At 43.9% G+C, this 23,584-nt stretch overlaps 1 protein-coding gene across 1 annotated transcript in view; it reads right to left on the bottom strand.

The window, feature by feature from the left end:
• The window catches only part of LOC126299052 (retrotransposon Gag-like protein 5), a 262,032-nt gene that overhangs the window by 142,060 nt on the left and 96,388 nt on the right, over nt 1–23,584 (bottom strand). Inside the window, exon 2 of the mRNA XM_049990709.1 lies at nt 9,300–9,436. Coding sequence (XP_049846666.1) covers nt 9,300–9,436 — 137 coding nt within the window. The remainder of the gene's footprint in view (nt 1–9,299; nt 9,437–23,584) is intronic.

Genomic DNA, 23,584 nt, shown 5'->3' with positions numbered 1-23,584 from the left:
CATGACTCGCGATTGGGGAAGACCTAGAACGACGAGGACACCGGCAATGGACGAGGCAATTCTTCGTGCAGTTGACGATAACCCTAATGTCAGCGTCAGAGAAGTTGCTGTTGTAGAAGGTAACGTTGACCACATCACTGTATGGAGAGTGCTACGGGAGAACCAGTTGTTTCCGTATCATGTACAGCGTGTGCAGGCACTATCAGCCGCTGATTGGCCTCCACGGGTACACTTTTGCGAATGGTTCATCCAACAATGTGTCAATCCTCATTTCAGTGCAAATGTTCTCTTTACGGATGAGACTTCATTCCAACGTGATCAAATTGTAAATTTTCACAATCAACATGTGTGGGCTGACGAGAATCCGCACGCAATTGTGCAATCACGTCATCGGCACAGATTTTCTGTGAACGTTTGGGCACGTGTTGTTGGTGATTTCTTGATTGGGCCCCATGTTCTTCCACCTACGCTCAATGGAGCACGTTATCATGATTTCATACGGGATACTCTACCTGTGCTGCTAGAACATGTGCCTTTACAAGTACGACACAACATGTGGTTCATGCACGAGGGAGCTCCTGCACATTTCAGTCGAAGTGTTCGTACGCTTCTCAACTACAGATTCGGTGACCGATGAATTGGTACAGGCGGACCAATTCCATGCCCTCCACGCTCTCCTGACCTCCACCCTCTTGACTTTCATTTATGGGGGCATTTGAAAGCTCTTGTCTACGCAACCCCGGTACCAAATGTAGAGACTCTTCGTGCTCGCATTGCAGACGGCTGTGATACAATACGCCATTCTCCAGGGCTGCATCAGCGCATCAGGGATTCCATGCGACGGAGGGTCGATGCATGTATCCTCGCTAACGGAGGCCATTTTGAACATTTTCTGTAACAAAGTGTTTGAAGTCACGCTGGTACGTTCTGTTGCTGTGTGTTTCCATTCCATGATTAATGTGATTTGAAGAGAAGTAATAAAATGAGCTCTAACATGGAAAGTAAGCGTTTCCGGACACATGTCTACACAACATACTTTCCTTCTTCGTGTGTGAGGAATGTTTCCTGAAAGTTTGGCCGTACCTTTTTGTAATACTCTGTATAGTGCTGTGAAAGAAAACAGAACGTGTTTTCGAAAGATAAAAGAGTTTGTAGAATTAATTAATTTTCGAGAATGCTGAATCTAATTTATTTACACTGAAATGTGATTAGAGCTCATGAATAGGGGGGGGGGGGGGGGGAGTGTGATATTTTCTGAACGATAATTTAAAATCAATATGGCGCTGAAGAAAGGTGCTACTTAATCTCTGACTTAGCGAAATCACGAAAGGTAGTAATGAATTGTGAATACTGAAAACTTTGGTGAGCGTAGGACAGATCAATGAAAACTAATCGTTTTGTTTATTATTCATGAAATGTCTAAAGTAATCAAGATTTGTGCATATTAATTTTCCATGTTTGAGAATTTTGAATACGCCAGTCAGAGATAATTCCACTCGCTAATATTGGTGTAAACAGTAACCGTTGGTCGGCAGAGCAGCCGAAATAAAGTGAGTATATGTGTGGTTAGGCGTGATCTCTGAAAATAAGGTAGCGGAATTCAGTTGTGCAAACGAGGTACGTAAGATACGCTTGGCCAGAAGATTACGTAAGCTGTCGTTCCCTACTATTTCTGTGAAGTGATTGCGACGTAACCGCTTTGAGATAATATCTCAGTGGTGTCTAGTGTGACAGGACGTCCACAGTATCTCAGTGATGACCCTGGAACCGATGGAAATTGTGGGAATCAGAAAGATATAAGAGAAAGCCTTTGACGAAAACCAAGGCATACGAAACAGGAAGACACGTCCTGAAGAAAGAAGACACCCGAAAGAAAAGTGAGGCTAGTAAGAGACGAAGAGAAAGCACTTAACGGTAGCTCAGGAAGAGTCCTTTTAAGGGGGCAGAAAGCGATTTTCTTTGCATTGGTGGAGTTTCTGGGTCGGCGGGTCGAGCGTTCTGCAACATCGACCTGTCGCCCACGCTACGGGATGGTGCCGTAGAAACTTACCGCTGACGCAGAGCTACTCGCATCGTGACGCAGGGAAACTCGCAGCTGACGCAGTACAGCAAGGCAGTCGACGCACATTGCCGCTTAGAAACAGTACTAACAGACGCCCTCGCAACGACCCACCTCAACGTTGACAATAAATAGATGCGGCAAGTAAGATTCATAGCTGGAACATTGATTAATATTTCTCACATTGTGTACGTGACTCTGGTGTCAACGTTTAATTTGCTATTGAGGGCAAACTACATCAACAGACCTTATAAAACTTAGCTAGCAGGGTTAAGTGTTATGTTATCATCAGCAGCTAATCGTTTGGTGAGTCATAAATTGCGGGAGATGAATAATTGCTTAGCTGCTAGAAATGAGATACTGGGTATATGCAAGAAATGAATAATCGTTTTTGCTACAGGTAATAGTAAGATGGACACAGGTCTGAAGGAAAAGAAAGACAGTTTAACTATTAGTAATAGTGAAATAGCAGGGAAGCACGTAAATCTTGATATGTCTTGTTACCTTGTGTCAGATGAAATGGATAAAAGTTTGTGGAAAGAATTACGTTTTAGAGATAGCACTAAAATACTAAAAGATACGGAAGAATTTAATCATGATGATGCAATACACCCAAAAGTATTTTTAAATGAACTTAAGTGTACATTTCCCAGCTCTTGGAATGATGAGAGATAGAGTCAGTTTGTTATGTAACAATTAGAGGGGCTGAGAAATGGGGAATGCGTCACAAATAGAAGTTTACTATATGGAAAGAATTTTGTAGGTTGTTTAGAAGAACGTATTAGTCTGAGTGTGAACAGGAGGATATTCCCAGTGTTTGTTAAAGTACTAATGGTAACATGGCAACAAAAGAAAAAAGAATGTATTTAAGTATCGTGGGTTTCACAAACCTGAAAGAAAAGGAGACGTGAAGTGGTATCTAGAATCTCAGATAAGAAGAAAATAGAACAGGTAAAAGGATTCCGGGTTTTTAGAAAACGTAAGAAAAAATTACCATTGCCGGCCATAGAGGTAAAGGAAGTGGAGGAGTTAGCCAGTTTGTGATAAATCTTGGCTAATGCCATTTCTCCAAGGGAAGAATGTAAGAAAGTAACGTCAGGAAGAGTAGACTATAATGCAGATGCTGGAATAATTTATAGTTTCGCTGGGAGACAATACCTTCATTAATGATAATGCGAATTATCAGTGTGTACGATCTCCAACCTAGGCGTGGAACTACAGTAATAGAGTCTAGTTTAAGCAAAGTAACTCGTTGTACCTATTTCATTTGCAAATGGTATGGCCAAAGAGCATTACGCTGTGTTACAGATATCCAGAGATGTTATTTAAATCAGGCCCTTCCGGTAACGAGTGTATGTATTTTAGTGGTTAAGTGGAGAAAAAGTTCGTCACTGTGGTCTGATATGGATATTAGTTGTGGGAATGCCGCAGATAAGCGATTCGCTTGAGTACTATCTTGCTGAAGCAAGGAGGGTAAGACAGGAAGTGTGTGAACTGTCCCTGGTCAAATAATTGACCCTGGATCAATTAAATGTGGTAAATTAATTTACTATAAACTTGTAACATAGGTAGATACGTCCACCAAGAATAATGAGAGACCCTACGTGCTATTACTTAAAACAGAAATAAGCAAGCATTAGTGGTCATTAAGGAGAGGACGATATCGAGTCTTACTAACCAAATTATTAATTTAGCTATCCCGCCCAAAAGGTACATTAAGAATTTTCAATGGCCCACTCTACTAACCAAGTAAAAAGCTAATGGGAATGTGAAAAATAGAAACATATAATTTAACCCCTAAAACCGTAGGCATCTTGCAACGAATCCCGATAAACCAAACTGTTTGACTGTAAATGTTAAGAGGAGCAACTAGCTTGTGGTGGAAGTTAACAGTATATACGTAACCGCTTTAATGAGGCAGCAGAAATGCAAAAAAATACTTTTCGTATAGCTCAAAAGCCTGACATCCTAATAGTGGTAGAATACGGTTTTGCAAACTGTATTAAGGAAGGGATTACAATACAAAAATAAGCCTATTGACCGGACTGTATAACTAAAAAAGGTACAGTAAGCAAAAGACCAAGATGTGTTTAGGAAATATACTAGTTTATGCCAGGTGAATGTTGGGCCTGGAATAAATATTGATCCAAGTCCCAATATTATTTCACAGAAGTGTTAATATGAAGTTTAATGCAATTTTGCTGAGTCATACACATACGTGCTTCATAAAAACAGCACAACATAGTAATTACTCTCACTAACAAAAAAATGACGGATCACAGCAACCAGCTTAGCTTAGATGCAATGAAACAACATGGGATAAAATTATCTTTCATTTAAGTTAAGAATAAAAAAGCTACAAATCTTCGTCGCGTCGTAATATACACATTCGTTTTTGGCGTATGAAACTAGTTATTCAGAGAATATGAGATCAGAAATGTTAGCAACAAGTCCGATAAAAAAAATGGTTAGAAACTATTGATGTATAGCTGAAAAGATGAAGTTTCCACATGAAGAAACTGTAAATGAGAGCTAGTCCAACAAAAATGTTATGTAGGCGTAGACGGTTAAATGGTATTTTACACAAAGAGATCATTGTCCAAGACAGAATGAAAATTCTAATCACATTAGTAATTTTATTAAGGAGTTAAAACAGATATAGCCATACGTCGTAGCGCTGAGAGTGGACTTGTGTGATGATACATGGTGTTCTACACAATGAGTTATCACATCGACGACATACGGTAAGTGTCCACCTGAGTGTACTAATTTTAAGTATTATGTAAGAAAGAAAATAATTATACGAATTGTGTTAATTTTTTTAGAACTACAAATGTGCGTATTTGTGGGTTTCTTATGTTTCATGAGAGGCGCAGTAGCTCAACGGCAGCCGGAGGGATCTTCGATCTTGCCCGGAATGTTGACGTCACCGGACGTAAACTTCTGAGACGAGGACGCCGTACGCAAGAAAATGTCGAAAGCCTCCCTGAGGCGCTATGCGATATGTTATTTAAACAGTATAAACATGTTTCAAAACGAAAATTAAAATATGTAAGTTCAGTTATACGACAGCCACGCTCGCTGATGCGTGTGTGAAACTACTTACGTGGCAGTAGTCTCAGTGTAGAGTTAAGAAATAAAACCGACTGCGTTTTTGTAAAAGAAGATAAGAGAGATTGTTTAATTCATTATTTTTGGAAAATATTGAATCTAATTTATTTATATTAATATGTGACCGGAGGTCATGAAATGGGCTGATATTTTCTGAGTGAAAATTTAAAATCCATTACGACGCTGTAGGAAGCTACAACTTAATCTCTTACTCAGCGAAATCATGAAAGATGGTTATGAACTGTGATTACTGAAAATTTCGGCGAGCATAGAATATGTCACTGAAAGTAATCGGTTTATCTATTATTCAAGAATTGCCTAAAGTGATCAAGATTTACGCATATTAATTTTCCACACTTGGAAATTTTTAATACTCCAGCCATAGATAATTGCACACGCTGATCTTGGTGTTTAACAGCAATCGTTGGTCGGCTTAGTAACCGAAATAAAGTGATAGAGAGAATCTCTGACTCAACTCAGGTAATTATCCTTGGAAGATAATTTCTGAAGAATGAATACCATTCTGTGCCCACAATTAGACCTCTATAGAGGAATGTACCTGCCTAAATATTAATCTTACTAATCTTCGAATATACAGTCTGGAGCAAATAAAAGTACCCCGGATGAGTGGATATTATTGGACGTGAATGCATGTAGAGAGTCAGACCCCGTGATGCATACACCAACTGTACTCCAGCCACGCGATCAACACCGGTCAAAGCATAGTGCGGGCTGTATCGGTGTGAGTGGAGCGGTGCGGTGCGGTGCGAAGTGGACGATGGTACTCACAGTAGAGACATGGGTGACCGTTGTGGAAAGTTACGTGACAACAAAGTCGTGGAAACGGTGTGGTCAGTCGTTTGCTGAGAAGTTTAATGGTGTCGAAGTGCCAACAAAAAGTGCCAATGCAATACTTAATCCGAAAATGGCGTCAGACAGTATCAGTTCGAATCAGTCAAAAAACATTCCGAAACGTGCGCACACACCAGAAAATGTGGCTCCAATTCACCAGAAACAGCTTTAGAGTCCTACCAAACCAAGGAGACGCCTGTCGCAAGCGCGCGGCATATCACGTTGGTCATGCGAACGAATAGTCCACCTCGGCCTGCACATGCACCCCTACCGAGTATCTGTTGTTCATGCATTAAAAAATTAAAACTAGCAGTTGCTACTCAGCGCCTCCAGTTTTGTGAGTGTGGTTTCACCTGAGTGGTTATGTCAACTTACAGAATCACAGGTTCTGGGTAGCCGAGAATCCGTATAACTTCCATGAAACATCGTTGCACGATCAGAAGGTTGGATTTGTTGTGCAGTGACTGCACGCCGCATTATTGGTCCGAGCTTCTTTCATTAGACGCTGCCTTCGATGCGTTACATCGCCAATATTTTGAAACCATTTCTGGACGCATTAGCGGAGGAGGAGAAGGCCTACCGTTGCTTCCAATAGGATGGAGCAAGTGCCCACACAGCCGGCCGAACTATTGGGCACATATGCACAGACTTCACGCCTGACAGAGTTGATAGCAGAGGTCAGTCTGGTCTAGGCCCTATCTAGCCACCCACATCACCCAATCTGTCAGTGTGCGATTACTTTGTGTGGGGAGCCCTAAGGTCTAAGGTGTATCGTAACAACCCTCGTGGTTTTCAGGAACTGCAGCAGAACATTTCGGATGAGACTGCAGCAGTTCCTCCAGGACAGTTTCGATCCGTCTTCAGCGACTTGCTGACCAGAGCACAAAACTGCCAAGAGATGGGCGATGGCCAACACCTGCTACTGCCAGGTTAGTACTGTATTTCCTTCCCTCTGCCGGTTGGAGTGGCCGAACGGTTCTAGGCGCTACAGTCTGGAACTGCGCGACCGTTACGGTCGCAGGTTCGAATCCTGCCTCGGACATGGATGTGTGTGATGTCCTTAGGTTAGTTAGGTTTAAGTAGTTCTAAGTTCTAGGGGACTGATGACCTCAGATGTTAAGTCCCATAGTGCTCAGAGCCATTTGAACCTGCGAAACCCTGCATTTCAGCAGGATAATGCACGACCGCATGTTGCAGGTCCTGTTCGGGCATTTCTGGATACAGAAAGGCGGCCGCGGTGGTCTTGCGGTTCTAGGCGTGCAGTCCGGAACCGTGCGACTGCTACGGTCGCACGTTCGAATCCTGCCTCGGGCATGGATGTGTGTGATGTCCTTAGGTTAGTTAGGTTTAAGTAGTTCTAAGTTCTAGGGGACTAATGACCACAGCAGTTGAGTCCCATACTGCTCAGAGCCATTTTTTTTGGATACAGAAAATGTTCGACTGCTGCCCTGGCCAGCACATTCTCCAGATCTCTCACCAATTGAAAACGTCTTCAATGGTGGCGGAACAACTGGCTCGTCACAATACACCAGTCAGTACTCTTGATGAACTGTGGTCTCGTGTTGAAGCTGCATGGGCAGCTGTACCTGTACACGCCATCCAAGCTCTGTTTGACTCAATGCCCAGGCGTATCAAAGCCGTTATTACGGCCAGAGGTAGTTGTTTTGGGTACTGATTTCTCAGGATATATGCATCCAAATTGCGTGAAAATGTAACCACATGTCAGTTCTAGTATAATATATTTGTCCAATGAATACCCGTTTATCATCTGCAATTTCTTTCTGGTGTAGCAATGTTAATGGCCAGTGGTGTACAACTACTGTACGAATCCATACACAACGAGCAGCAACGAACGTTGCACTGTGGAGACGTCGAAGCTAAAAGTGTGTGGCCGTGATTTGCACTGCCTAGCAACATACAGTCCAAGTTCTGTAATTGGGCGAGCGAAAGCCAGTCGTATCTCACGCGTGTGTCTATGGCGCACAGTGGGCGAAAATGAGAAAAATAAAATTGGTTGCGTGTCATATGCCGGCCTTAATAAAGTTAGCACTATAAATTCCCGCTCATAGAAACAGTATTCGACATTCCACTGTATTTAAGTTTGGCCGATTAGGTATATACTATTTTCCTTATGAACCACTTGTATATTATTCTGGTAAAAAGTCACATTTGGAATGGCAGCTGCAGTATTTAGTCGTTTGAGTATTTTGTGAAACATTTTTAAAAAGTATTGTATTCAGTATAGATTTCTACAAATATGTTATTAATCAACTTGCAGAGCATAACTGTCTGAACATGAAGGTCTTTTCTACAGATCTGTTACGTATATACAGTAAAAAAGTATAAATAAACAAACAATTAAGAAAAACGAAGAGCATAAGCTGATAAAACATAAATGATGACAATATTATTCAAAGTAACCACTACACGTCAATATCAATTTTCAGTTCATACGGTGTCTCAGTCGGTTTTCTTGTTACTGGGAAGTCACCTGTAAAGTAAATTTTAGGTGATTGTTAGCAACTTGTAACAGACAGTGACCGAAAAAAATGGACGTTCCACTACAGCCCTTGACTGTACGAGACAAGTTATTTCACCTAGCTGAAAGTCACATATCAGGTGGCAGTGTGTGGAGCCAATTACTTTAATAGAAGTTCGAAAGCTGTTTGAATAGTAAGGTATCCTTTTCTGTTGTTGAGAAAATCGAAAGGATGTCATCAGCTCGATCTCAGAAAGAATCTGGAGATCTATTCGACACGTCAAAAAGCAGGAGGACTGGGGATCCATGTCGAAGTTAACTCCAGCTGAGCAATCATACACTGTGTAATGAGTCTCCGAGCTTCAGGAAAATTGGACATTTCCTAGTTCTAAACGGCTTTTCATCCTCAAGTCCATTCAGGGAAAAAAATAATTAGAAGGATTTAAAATGCAAAATCTGCACATAGACTCGTGCGAAATGAATGTGTGGCTGTTATTTTTGACACTGTATTATGAAGAGGAAAATATTAATAGTACGGAAATTGGCCTAACACAGTGGTTTGTTATTTTATTGGTCATATTCGACTACTTATTTGGCTTTTACAGATTGTATAATAAATTAGTAATACCGTTGGTTGATATCCCAAGAACAAATTTTTCTACAAAATAATCGTGTTTATTTCCGATTTTGTCCGCCATATTGGTTCTGCCATTTTGAAATTTTCAACTTTGGTATCAGATTCGTTAACAGCAGGGCCGAAGCCCTATTACGCCGATATGTGTGGACAGTGGGACTGACCTCAGAGCCGGAGTTCTGCTGGTGGTGCTGCAGCTTGGCCAGCAGCTGCTCCAGGCGGTCGTACTCGTCGCGCAGGCCCCAGATCTCCCGCCGCAGCTGTTCGTTCTCGCGCCTCAGCTTCTTGATATCGTTCTGCCCTGGTGAAATCAGCCGTTGTTACTTGCAATTGTAAGCGTTTGTTTTTTAGTAATTAACCTAAATAACTTTCTAGACAAGCAGGGAAAATGGGAAGCATTTGACCTACAGAAAAGCCAGTCATAATAAAAACACGGTTCCGAATAAATACACTGAGGTGACAAAGGTCATGGAGTACCCCCTAATATCGTGTCTGACCTTTTCCCTGGCGAATTGTAGCATCTCGATGTGACATGGACTCAACAAGCCGCTGGAAGTCCCCTGCGAAAATACCGAGCCGGGCTGCGTCTGTAGCCGTCCATAATTGCAAAAGTATTACCGGTGAAGGATTTTGTGCACAAACTGACCTCGCGATTATGTTCCATAAATGTTTGGTGGAATTCATGTCAAGAGATCAGGATGGCCTAATCATTCGCTAGAATTCCCCAGAATGTTCTTCAAACCAATAGCGAACAACTGTGTCCCAGTGACAGGTCACATTGTCAGCAATAAAAATTCCAATGTTTCTTGGGAACATAAAGTCCATGAACGGCTGTAGATGGTCTCCAAGTAGCCGAACATATCAATTTGTAGTCAATGATAGGTTCAGTTGGAACCGTCCAGGGTAGCCGAGCGCGCTAACGCGCTGGTTCCTGGACTCGGGTGGGCGCCCCGGCCCCGGATCGAATCTGCCCGGCGGATTAACGACGAGGGCCGGTGTGCCGGCCAGCCTGGATGTCGTTTTTAGGCGGTTTTCCACATCCCGCTAGGTGAATACCGGGCTGGTCCCCACGTTCCGCCTCAGTTACACGCGTCACAGACATTTGAAGCACACCCGCACTCTTTCACGATTTACACTCGGTGCATACAGTTGGGGGTACACTGATTCCGTCCTGGGGGGGGGGGGGGGGGGGGTACGGGGTGGCGGCAGGAAGAGCATCCGGCTATCCCTAACACTAACACTGCCAAATCCGTTGTAATCACGCCGACCCTGCGATCGCTGCGTGACTATGGCGTCATGTAAACACGACCCACACTGTTATGGAGCCACCAACGGCTTGCACAATGCCTTGTCGACAGCTTGGGTCCATGGCTTCGTGGGGACTGCACCACACCCAAATCCTAACATCAACTCTTACCAACTGAAATCGGGTCTCCTCTGATCTAGCCATTGTTTCCCTGTCATCTAGGATCCAACCGATATGGTCATGAGCCCAGGAGAGGTGCTGCAGGCGATGTCGTGTTGTTAGCAAAGGCATTTGCGTCGGTCATCTGCTGCCATAGCCCATTAATGCCAAATTTCGCCGCATTCAAAAAATGTTCAAATATGTGTGAAATCTCATGGGACTTAACTGCAAAGGTTATCAGTCCCTAAGCTTACGCACTACTTAACCTAAATTATCCTAAGGACAAACACAAACTCCCATGTCCGAGGGAGGACTCGAACCTCCGCTGGGACCAGCCGCACAGTCTATGACTGCAGCGCTCGAGACCGCTCGGCTAATCCCGCGCGGCTCGCCGCATTGTCCTAACCGTTACGTTCTTCCATTTTGAATTTTTCAACTTTGGTATCAGATTCGTTAACAGCAGGGCCGAAGCCCTATTACGCCGATATGTGTGGACAGTGGGACTGACCTCAGAGCCGGAGTTCTGCTGGTGGTGCTGCAGCTAGGCCAGCTATGTGGTTATTTCACGCGGTGTTGCTTGTCTGATAGATCTGACAACTCCACACAGACGCCGCTGTACTTGTTCGTTAAGTGAAGCGTTGTCCGCGATGAAGGGTAATGCCTGAAATTTAGTATTCTCGGCACACTCTTGACACTGTGGATCTCAGAATATTAAATTCCCTAACGATTTCCGTAATGAAATGTCTCATGCGTCTAGCTCTAACTTCCATTCCACTTTCAAAGTCTGTTAATTCTCGTCGTGTGGCCATAATCACGTCGGATCCTTTTCACATGAATCACCTGAGTACAAATGATAGCTCCTCCAATGCACTGCCCTTTTATATCTCCTGTATGTGATACTACAGCCAACAGTATATGTGCATATCGCTATCGCATGACTTTTGACACCTCAGTGTATTCTGCTACGCAAGTACGGGTGATCACGAATATGGTGTGTTGTGGAGTCGGAGACAATGTTGTTATTGTCGCTGGAAAGTGCAGTTAGGGCGAGGGTTCGAGAACGTTATGATATTTTCCTCCTCGCCGGAATAAGCAACATACAAGATATACCACATGAACCGTAGAGTCGTGAGAGCAGAGTAGACATATCTCTTCAGAGAAACAAAAGTAAATATTTGAGAAGCACCAGCTCCTAAAAGGGATAGAGGAAGGAAAGAGCATTATATGATGTAGGGAAAGTGAAGTCTTCTGCCAAAGAAATTAGTTAAGGGATGTATAAATTAAATATGAAAGACATGAGAATTCAGTTCCTGGCACTGGCATCAATTTCTTCTGTAGTGGGAGACTGAAAAAGGCTGAACTTAGCCTCGTGGGACCGACTGATCAGCTAATTGAATGGGAAATGGAGACTTGGAGGTCTGCAAAGCTGATAATGGCTAGTAAAGCAATGTGTTGACTCCGTGCCCCTCCGTTCAACACCTTGACGTCGTACAGTACGTGATTACTAGGATGCCAGTCAACATCGCATGATCGCCTGGGCCTGCTCGTAGAGTTACTTTACTAAAACCAGTAGAGAAAAACATAAAACAACCGGAAATAAAGTTATAAACACTGGCAGAAATAGACCAAAACAAGAGATGATGCAGCTTTAATTATAGTGATCGGGAGTTGGAAATAACCGCAGGTCAGATACAACAGTAGAACGACATGGACAAAGGGAGAGTACGGACGACATCTTTGCTCTGTGTCTATTAGAATGCTTTCTTTCTTGTAGCTTCTGCGTAGTTACTAAATCGCAGAAAAAGGCATAATAGAATTTCTCCCAGAAAAGGATAGAATGAGAAAGTGAAACGGATGAAGCACAACAAAACCACCAACTCTGGCGATAATTTTTGGCATTAAAGGCAACAAGATGAGCAATGAAGACAGACTGATCCCTCGGCTGGTCTTCAGTTAAATACAAGTTTCATATAATAATTTGTCATGCCAATGTCGCCTAATAACTGCGGTATTCACAATACTATAACGTTATTTCAAAAAATGGTTCAAACGGCTCTGAGCACTATGGGACTTAGCATCCGAGGTCATCAGTCCCCTACAACTTAGAACTACTCAAACCTAACTAACCTAAGGACATAACACACATCCATGCCCGAGGCAGGATTCGAACCTGCGACCGTAGCAGCCGCGTGGTTCCGGACTGAAGCGCCTAGAACCGCTCGACTTCAGCGGCCGGCTTTTAATAATGACTTTTCTCTTGCTGCACTTATTTTATCAATAACACGTTATTTAAAAGTGTACTTTGGTCAGTCACTAAAAGCGTTTTTAATATGTTCATTTACAAAGTTTGGAAATTTGTGGTAAGATCTATGGGACCAAACTGCTGAGGACATCGGTCCCTAAACTTACACATCACTTAATCTAGTTTAAACTAACTTACCCTAAGGGCAACACACACACCCATGCCCTTGGGAGGATTCGGACCTCCGACAGGGGGGCCGCGCGAACCATGGCAAGCCGCCCAAAGACCGCACGGCTAACACTCGCGGCTGTTCATTTACATCTTGGTCTCTTTGCTATGCCACGCTTTTCACAGAAGTTAACTTCCACTGTTAGCTTGTACACAAAAGGTCTGTGTGTATTATGATCTCATGACAGGACAGCCACTGGCGCATGAGTATACGTTTTTATAACGTGAGTTTTTAAAGTGTCATAATCTTAATTTTTTTACACTTGTTTGTGCTTTTAAAATATTGCCTTTAAAAACTGCATTTAGCAAACGAAAGTGGTTATGGAGTGCTCTATTGTCCACCTTGTTTTCCTTTCTACTATACCAGTGTACCTGCGCTAACCTGTTCTGATGTATGAGAAATGAAGAATGATGGAAAACGTTTCATAATTTGCAATATCTTTGTGCTTCGTTACTTGCAGCGGTGAATGCCCGATACCAGAAAATTTCTCAGTGGATATTCGTAAATGTTTATTGTAAAAGCATAGCCATTAGTGTTCCATTGAGAATTCTACATTGTGTTCCTTCCTTCCTTCCTTCATTCGAAGAGAAATGGTCGTCGATGACGATACATATAAATCTTAACAAATTCTTTTCGTTATTTACTTATGAATCAGTGGTCGGAATACGTGCAAATAACATAACTTTTTTGAATTAGCTGTTTGAAAATAGTTAATGAAAATCTAAAATTAAATCATACGTGATTTTACTTTAGTATGTATAATAATTTGCACATATTTGTTCCTTGATGCTGAATAAATGGCATAGCTCCCCACTGAAATGTTCTGGAGAGCATCCTGACGTACCACTGTAGAGACTGTATTTGGTTCTCACCCATCACGAAAGAGCTTAAAGTTTTCTAGATAAATCCATCACGGCCGTAATCTCATTTTCTAGACAGAAGTACTTTCCTCCATTCCTGTTTCTGGCTTCATTGTGGCCGATTCTGTTTTCAGTGAGGGTGCTTATGTGCGAGCAGCGTGTGCAGTTTAGCTCGTTTGTCCATTGCTTTGGACGAAACATCATATAGCGGTAAAACTATTCATTTGCATCTTTGCTGAAGAATATAATTTGAGTCGAAAGCGGATGAAGTAGCTACGGAATCCACGAAATTTCAGTTGCAGTCTTACAAGGAGACGTCACGACTGTGGGGTCGGGGTTCTGTCCGCAATTTTGTGTGTTGAAAGACGACCCCTAACACCTCACGTGGTTAAAACATTAGGACGCACTACTCGGAAAATTCCGAGAAAAATCGATCCAAAGTTTTTTTAGGTGCCTTATGAGTATAAAATGTTAGTCCATTGCCGAACAGCAGTCTGGCCTACATGGTTAGCGCTCGCACCTTTACGCCAGAGGTCTCGGGGTCGATTCCTCCTCCGGCACTTTGTTTTTTCTTCTGTTGCTTGCAAAATTGCAGCTCATTGTTACAGGAGAATCGTGAAATTAATTCCCGGGAAGATTTTATAAAAATTCATTCTGTAATTCACCATCAATATTGCGAAACATGATTCAATATGTCTGGTTTGCCTCAAAATTATCAGAAACTCGAAACATTTTCGTAAATGTTAATGAGGCATGTTTTTGTACAGATTTATTGCTACCGCCCTGTGATTGTAAAAAAATCCGCCTTTATGTGTTGCGCAAGTAGTCGCAAAAATTATTGCTTCGTTTATTTTTACGATAATTACCTCTGCGATTCTTGTTTATAATTATTATATGTATAAAAATTGAATGTTTCCCAATCAACTTTGCTATTCTGATTAAAAAGGCAATGTTTCTCCTCATATACTTTACAATGAAAAATAGAAAACCCACCGCCATGAACTGTTTTGTTGGACAAAAAGAAAATAACTTTTATTCAATACTGTAACTAATTTGTTAAAGATAATGTAGATTTGGGAAACTTTCTGTATAATTGTTGGAATAACCAAAGAAAATGAAACAGAAGAAAAAACTACAGGAGCAGGAATCGAACCCGAGACATCTGGCGTAATAGTCCGACCCCTAAGCACCTTTTTTATTGTATTTTTTCGCCTAGAACCTCTTTTTTTATTTAAAAAACCTAAGTGCCACCGCCACTTTTCATCCTATAACAAAAAATATCTGGTCCACTTCAGGCGTTGGCTCCTGACTAAACCTACTCCAGAGAGCTACCTAATTACCAGGGGAAATATGGGAAATCAAGGTTAGGGTTATCCTTACAAACAAAACAAAATCTTCCTTCCTCTGAATTTTATTTTTATTTTTAATTTATTTTATTTTGTTTTTATTTTTTCCTTTCCTTTCTTTTTCTTTTTGTTATGTAATTGATCAGAGGCCCGCAGGTAATATGTTGAGTCACGTCTTCTCGAAATTGTTGTTTTCCGTTAAATTGTTCAGAAATGTTCATTGGTTCAAACACGAAAACTACTTCTCTCTTGGCTTAAGATATTCCAGCTGCGAGGCGGGTCGTGAAAGCACTCCCAAGGAAGTTTGAGAAAAATTGTCTGTATTTTGGGTGACGGACAACGACATAATGACGGTCATTGAGGTATGTCCAAAAATCGAGTACAGAGTCTACAGTTTCTCCAAATAGGTAGTGAATGGCATGTCCGTGAATCCAATTCACAGCATTGGTCTTTATCCGAGGAAAATAGTCACATTCGGGAAATAATAATGAAAGGGGAGTAATCTGATCCGGAATGTCCCGCGTTAGAAAAGCCACAATACGATGAACCAAGTGCCAAACCTCCGTCGCCGCTCCGCAAACAAACCGATGTTCGTCACTGTCTGGCACTCCACACGTGGAACATAGAGGTGATTGGGTGAGGTGCATACGATGAAGGCGAAATTGGTTGATTTGCTTACCATTGACAGTTGGGTACCAGACAGATGGAACATTCGTGTCAAGGTAACAGGCGAACACCGCGCGCCATACACGACGCCAGTCAACCTGGGGGAACTTTTGTTCAATCGGGTTAGGTGGACGACCTAATTGGAGGACATTGTATACTGCCTTTGTCTTGAGTAAAAGTTGTCTTGGTAACGTGAGGCGTAGATAACTGAGTTCAAGAAAGAAGTATCGTATATGTAATGGAACTGGGCTGGAACATCCGAGATCATCACTGGGGCTGACAGTGAGACCGGCGAATATGCCGACAGGAGGAGACCAGTGAGGCTCGTTGGGCAACGTGTCCATACCGTCATCTGGGAGCTGACAAATAGGGCGCGAGCTCTATCCGGCACGTGAAACAGATCTATCCCACCTCGTTCACGGGGAAGAGTAAGGGTTGCATAGTTAACTTTGAACAACAGCTCAGAGCTGACGAAAGATGCCATCGCTGCCAACATGCGACGTGCCACAGTAATCGGGAAAGGTAGGACTTGTGCTACATGGGGAACTCGGCATGCGATATATATATTTAGATATCGAGCTCGTTGGAGAATATCTAGGGATCGAAGGCCTGCTCTGATCATTAAAAGGAGGAGTCGGCAGTTGATGGTGGCTGAACGCCGGAGATTAGATGAAAAATCTATTCCCAAACAGCGAATGGTATCAAGGGTGGTGAGAAGTGTAACTCTCTCCACGGGAAGTCCCGTGTCAATGAACATAACTTGTGACTTACGGACGTTTAAAGAGCTACCCGATGCCTCACCATAAGTCGCTACCCACGTCAAAACAGCTCGAACCTCGTCGGCATTACGTAAACAGTTGACTACATCGTCAGCATAGGCCGTGCAACAGAATCGGTAGCGATCTATGGACAACCCTACCAAACGTTGTCTTAATCCACATAGCAAGGATTCCAAGGAAAAGGCGTACAAAACCGCTGATAGAGGGCAACCTTGACGTACGGATCGACCTATTTTTATCGGAGGAGTGAGTCTGCCATTGTACATAATGCTGGATGAGACACCTCGCAGAAGGCGCATCACTACCGTGATAACGGCGACTGGGAAACCCATATGGTGGAGAATGGCCGTAAGGAACGAATGGTCAACCCTATCAAAAGCTTGACTAAAGTCCAAAGACGCAAGTGCCCCAGAGAGGCGTTGTGCCTGGGTAACGGCGGTCATATCCCTATAGCGGCATAAAGCCGTGCGGATATTATTATCCCCTCCCAAAGATGCTTGGTCTGGCGACAAAACATATCGGGCAACGTTTTTAAGTCGTGTCGCTAAAAGGCGAGTGAAGATTTTCATATCACTGTTAAGGAGGGTGATGGGCCGATAATCACTGATATTGTTGCCACCATGCGGTTTCTGTACAGGAATAATAAGTCCTTCCATGAAAGCGTCCGGCACAGGTACTTCCGGAGACATCAGTTCCCGACAGATGGAGGTTAAGGTGGACTCTAACAAATCACGGAAGGTGCGATGAAATTCGAGTGGAAGACCGTCTTGTCCTGGTGAGCGATTGACGGTTCCTGCCCGGATCGCATCACGGACTTCATCATCAGTCACCTCTGACATCAAGTCAATCGCCGCATCTCCTGGGATACCACCGAAGTTGAGCTGCGAGACTTCCTCGATCAACTCCGGGGAATGTGGAATTGCGGCGTAGAGCTGCTGGTAGTGGGCATGAAGCACATTCCATATTGCAGATTGGGTTATGTAGCGACGCCCTTCTTGGTCTGTTAGGACGTGAATCAATTTTCGGCGTCGATTTAGGCGTTCTTGGATGATATGGTACATCGACGGATGTTCATGGGGCAACGCGATCAGCAGTACGAGATCGTACTATCACTCCTTCCAAATGCCTCCGCATGAGATTGGATTTGTGACTTAGCATGGTTCATCCTTGTATGGCGCTCAGGGGAGGCTGGCATCGTAGAGCATTCTCGTAGGATCTTGTAGTAAAAGTCCATAGTGCCCTTCCTCCAGGCTACAACATCTTTGCCATACCGGATCAAAGTTTTTCGAAGAGCAGGTTTTGCACACTTGATCCACCAGGATATGGTAGACGGATACGTGGGACGGCGTCTATAACATGTGATCCAAATGTCTTCTATTAGAAGTCGACAGTCAGGTGAATTAAGAAGTGCCGTGTTCAGTTTCCATAAATCACATCCGCGCCATACTGCCTGTCTTGTGAGAACATCACAGAAGTAAGCCTCATGATCTGAGAAAGCAACAGGGCAGATTTCAGCCTGTCGAGTGTGTTGAATTAGGGATCGCGAGATGTAGATGCGATCCAGTCGGCTAGAGGAGTGCTCAGTGTAGTACGTAAAGCCCACAAGATCACCGTGAACATGTCTCCACGTGTCGACAAATTGTATCCGCGTGACGACTGTTTCCAGAGCTGCGCATGGTGAGCGACGCGGCAATTGATCCTGAGTCGCTGGGTGCAGGTCCACCCATGACCCAGTCATCGTGTGGTCCCATAAAAAGGGGTGTAACCTCATTCGCGAAGAAGGCATTGCGTTCAAGACGGTAGCTGGAGCCCGACGGCGCATAAATGTTGACGATGCCTACACCAAAGAGAGTAAGGGGCATACCTCTGCGTTGGGGAGGTATAGGACATCTTCGGCAGGAAGACCTTCTCGTAAGATGATGGCAACACCACTACCGGTGTCCGAAGCGGGAGAAAGATGCACCGTGAAGCCATGTGGTGGTGAAAAATCGGCGACATGCACTTCCTGAAAAAGCGCAATATCTATGTCCGCATCATAAATCATATCGCGGAGCAGCGCTAGTTTGTGGGGCGCACGAATGGTCGCGAGGTTAATCGTGTGTTGGAGTCCCACAGGCACAGGTGGGGCTCCTTCTTCAGGAGCGAGGAGTCGTCGATCTTGCCGGTCCGTTGAAGAGGTTGCTACTGTGGAGAGTTTGCGGGCGCGGGCGCAACCGATGGGGGCGCCCCATCATCAGCACCGTCCACCCCAGTCCCTTCGATCTCCACGTCGTCTGCCCAGGAGACTGATACTGCGGTAGGGCATCGGCTGTGCACATCATCCACGTGGAGAGGAGACGTAGTTTTCGGCTCAGCGGATAGGCTCTCTTCAACGTCGACCTGTGGGGGCGACGGCGCCAGTAAGGAAGGGTGTTCGTTGCCCGTGGTCGCCTGTGGCGGGTCGTTCGCATCAGACTTTTGGACATCAAAGAGCGGTTTGTCGTCCATCTTCGGGTCTGCATCCCTGGTATCCATCCGTAGAATGGATTCATCAGGGGGTGTGCGGCTACGTTTCTTTCTCTTTCGTGTCAACCCTTGTTTTCGAACATGTCGTTCAGAGTCTGATTGCGAGTGGCTTTCGTCTGACTCCGGACCAGTCTGAAGGAAAGCAGAAGTAGGTACCACTCCCGAATCAACGTCCATCTCAGTAGCAGTTTCAGTCACAGTGCTGCGAAGATTCGGCAGGTCAGGATCTGGCGTCTGTGGCACCTCAGAAGGAATCTCAGAAGCGGTTGCATCTACCTGATCAGACGACGTCAACGGAGCCGGAAGACACGGTGTAGAGGTGCTACCTTCCTTGGCACCCTTGGCATATGTGACAGGGATCTGAGAGATCACCGCTGGGGACGCTTCCTCGCCGACCGGCGTCTGTATCAGGCGGCGTCGCATGCAGGCGGATCTGACGTGACCTTCTTGTCCACAACCCGCACATGTTCGGGGTTGGCCACCGTACATGACAATGGCTCGCACCCCGCCAATAATCAGGTATGATGGTATATGTTTTTTCAGTTCAATTTTGACCTGACGCACACCATTAAGGACATGGTAGGTCGTGAAGGTTTGCCATTTTTGCTCTACGTAACCGATGACGTTACCGTATGGTTGTAACGCAGAGACAACTTCGTCCTTCGGCACTTCAAAAGGTAGTTCAAACACCCTAATCGTGCGTTCACCGTACTCTGCGAGTTCAAGTGTTACAGCTCCGACGTGACCATCAGAGTATTTGAACTTAAGTCCAGTGGCATGGCGGCGAATAACATCTTCACACACCTCGGTGTTTGTCATTTTAATATAAACGATACTACTCGTGATCGAAAAATGGATTCCGATAACGTGGTTAGGATCTAAACGAACTTTTTCACGTATGAACGTTTCGACTTCATGTGCACGAGGTCGCGCATGTTCAGCTGAGAAGGAAATTTTAAGGGTCGCACGGCGGTAAGCGCTCGACATGTTCATGGTGGACGGATACAAGCCTTAAAGCTACGACGCGGAAGTAAACAACGCCTGCAGCGGAGCACGGGCCGGCGCGCGGGGCCGTCAGCACGCTGCCACGGCTCAGAGCTGACTGAAGCAGCTAGGCCAGACGGCGGCCCGGCAGTAGACTAACATTTTACATTTATAAGGCACCTAAGAAACTTTGGATCGATTTTTCCCGGGATTTTCCGGGTAGTGCGTCCTAATATTTTCACCACACAAAATTTCGGACAAATCCCTGGCCCCACGGTCGTGCCGTCTCCTTGTTAGTAATTATTATAAAACAGTATGTAAGTTATTGTACCGATGAATAAGTGTATTTTAATGTGAATAACACAAGGATGCATTGGAAGTGAAATCTATGAAAATATGTTCTGTTTTGGCTGCTAAAATGACATCAGAACTGTACATAAAAAATCCACATTCACGCTACTCTACTAATTTCACCTTTGCTGAAAAGACGTACAAATACTCACTATTTTTCAAATGCTTTAAAAACCGTGACAACAGTACGCAATACCGCTGCCTCCAGCATCGATAGTTTTCTGTTAGGTGAGTGAGCTGAACGGTGATAGTTAGCTGCCCATACTTGGAAGAGTAAGCGTGGAATCCAGCGCATGAATTATAACGGTAAAAATTTGAATGAGTGTGGAATTATTTGTTATGTCCGTTGAATCGACGCTTTTCTGGTAGAATGTGAATTCAGTTCAAGAATACATCAGTAAACTTTGTTACTAGATTACAGCGTTCTGTTGCAAAAACACAAGAACAGACCAGGCCGCCAGCTGTGAGCAGGTACCAAGTGGAAAGCGTGGACCAGGGATAGTTTCATGAACGAAGTGCGAATGATAGTAGCTACACACAGAAGATGGAGCATACTGTGCAATATGAGGCGAAAACAACAGTGGGTTCTGCGTGAGAGCGGTGACCAGAGATCTGCGACGACAGGTCTGTTGACATTCCGCTCACTGGCTGCTGCGGATGCCGCGGTCCCGCCTGTGACGCCGTTCTCGTAAACTAACGTTCGCAGCAGCATTAGTCTTCTTCTATTTTGGCATCGCGGGATCAAAAAGATACATCGTTTATTGCGTATTGCCTATTTAAGTATATAAATGTGACGACTGCCGAACAGAGTGCTTAACACACAGCAGCAGTGCGACACAATTAGGCGAGAAAATTACAATCAGTTAGCACATATCGTGATTAAAACCGTGAAAAGATGTATTACACTGACATTACAATCACGTGAGTGTTGACAGAGTAACGAGAATTTGATTAGGACGATGACAATAGGCTGGAAATCTTTATTAATTTAGCTGTGATGTGCCCGAAGAATTTTTCTGCAATACTAAATTATGTACTACGACCACTGCAGTCGAAGATGCGCATTTTTAGTATCAGAAATCATTCTATATTAACGACGTTTACTAGAACATGTCTGTAATAGAATATTTTTACCAGAATTTCAGTATGTTTGAGTAGAATGCGGTTAGGGAGGCAGGGGTAAGAGACTACAAACAGCGAATTTCAGGCATTGCTCAAAAAACAAAGCATCATTAGTGTACCTGTAGGAACTGGGTACCCGTGTCGCAGTTTAAAAAGAAGACAGACTCATATTCAACAAATATTAGAGTGCTTTCAACTGTTACAGAACCATTGACCAACAAGCGACACTCTTAATACGCCGAATGCGTTAGTTGGACAATGCTTAGAGTGTCGTCACAGAATTGTATGTCAGAAGAGTCTTGGACCTCACTCTAAGGAGCGTGGAGTAATTACTTTGTTGTCAAGCTGCAGTAACTGCACCACTTCCAGGGAGATAGGGCGAGTCGCTCACGGTTTCATCGTGTGCCTAGCTAAAATAAACCGCAGTCCGTCCGGTTCTACTGTTCTCGCGGCATTCTCGGAGCACCTGCTTGGAGAGACCTCAAGTTCAACAGTTGGTGTGCGGACTGACGTCGTCTGTAGGAGTGCAGACTAAACGGAATGAACCGACATTTTTATTCACTTCACCTTTATCATACCCTAAGCTTGCAGTAATTCATGTAATTACCAGATTTTTTTGGCAGGAAGAGCTTCAGAAACAGAGTTAAAAACGTCGCAGTACCAAGCGGTCTGGGCCGTTGATAGATCGCCAAGCACACTTCGTAGATGTGTTCCGCAACACTACCTGTTCACGAACAGTACTTGTAAATAAGAATGAAAATAACTGTAATGTTTTCTAAATGGTGATTCTTTTAACAAGGCCGGCGGCGGTGGTCTCTCGGTTGTAGGCGCGCAGTCTGGAACCGTGCGGCTGCTACGGTTGCAGGTTCGAATCCTGCCTTGGGCATGGATGTGTGTGATGTCCTTAGGTTAGTTAGGTTTAAGTAGTTCTAAGTTCTAGGGGACTGATGACCACAGAAGTTAAGTCCCATAGTGCTCAGAGCCATTTGAACCACTTTTTTTTTTAACATGGGGTTTGCAAGCAGACTCAAAATTAACTGGAACGTATATGAGCTGGATCATTGTTTTACCCCGAAAAATTTGGGTGCAATCCTAGGGCACACTAACTGAAAACAGATCAAAAGGTATCAAAGGGAAACAACGTTCGTAGCAAACTGTCAGTGTTGACAGAGTAACGAGAATTTGATTAGGACGATAACAATAGGCTGGAAATCTTTATTAATTTAGCTGTGATGTGCTCGAATAATTTTTCTGCAATACTAAATTATGTACTATGACCACTGCAGTCCAAGATGCGCATTTTTAGTATCAGAAATCATTCTATATTAACGACGTTTACTAGGACATGTCTGTAATAGAATATGTTCACCAGAATTTCAGTATGTTTGAGTAGAATACGGTTAGGGGAGGCAGGGGTAAGAGACTACACCTGGGGCGCACGTCCTCACATGTGCCTTGTGGTAGTCACAAAGCGACTATCTCAGCCTCTGTGTGGTACCAGTCAGTAAGTGCACACCAGGTTAATGATGCTTTAAGCTATTAATGTAGAGTTGTAACTGGTTGACTACAAGATTCATTATCTGGTCATCATAGCAAGAAAGTAGCGTATTACTGCAACTCAGTATGAATGGACTGATGGATGATTTTGGGTGGGGACCAAACAGCGACGTCGTCGGTCCCATCGGATTAGGAAAGAATGTGGAAGGAAGTTGGCCGTGCCCTTTCAAAGGAACCATCCCAGCATTTGCCTCAAGCGATTTAAGGAAATCACGGAAAACCTAAATCAGGAATGCGGGACGCAGGTTTGAACCGTCGTCCTCCAGACTGTCAGTCCAGTGTGCTAACCACTGCGCCACCTCGCTCGGTCATTATCAATGAAGGAAGATTAAAAACTCTTTTGTAACGGCAAACTATCCCCATTAAGTTGCACAACAAATCTATGGCATTGCCATAACAACAC

The sequence above is a fragment of the Schistocerca gregaria genome, chromosome X (genome assembly GCF_023897955.1).
Source record: "Schistocerca gregaria isolate iqSchGreg1 chromosome X, iqSchGreg1.2, whole genome shotgun sequence".
NCBI lineage: Eukaryota > Metazoa > Arthropoda > Insecta > Orthoptera > Acrididae > Schistocerca > Schistocerca gregaria.
The sequence above is the reverse complement of the archived record's forward strand: the minus strand, read 5'-3'. Positions and strand labels throughout refer to the sequence as shown.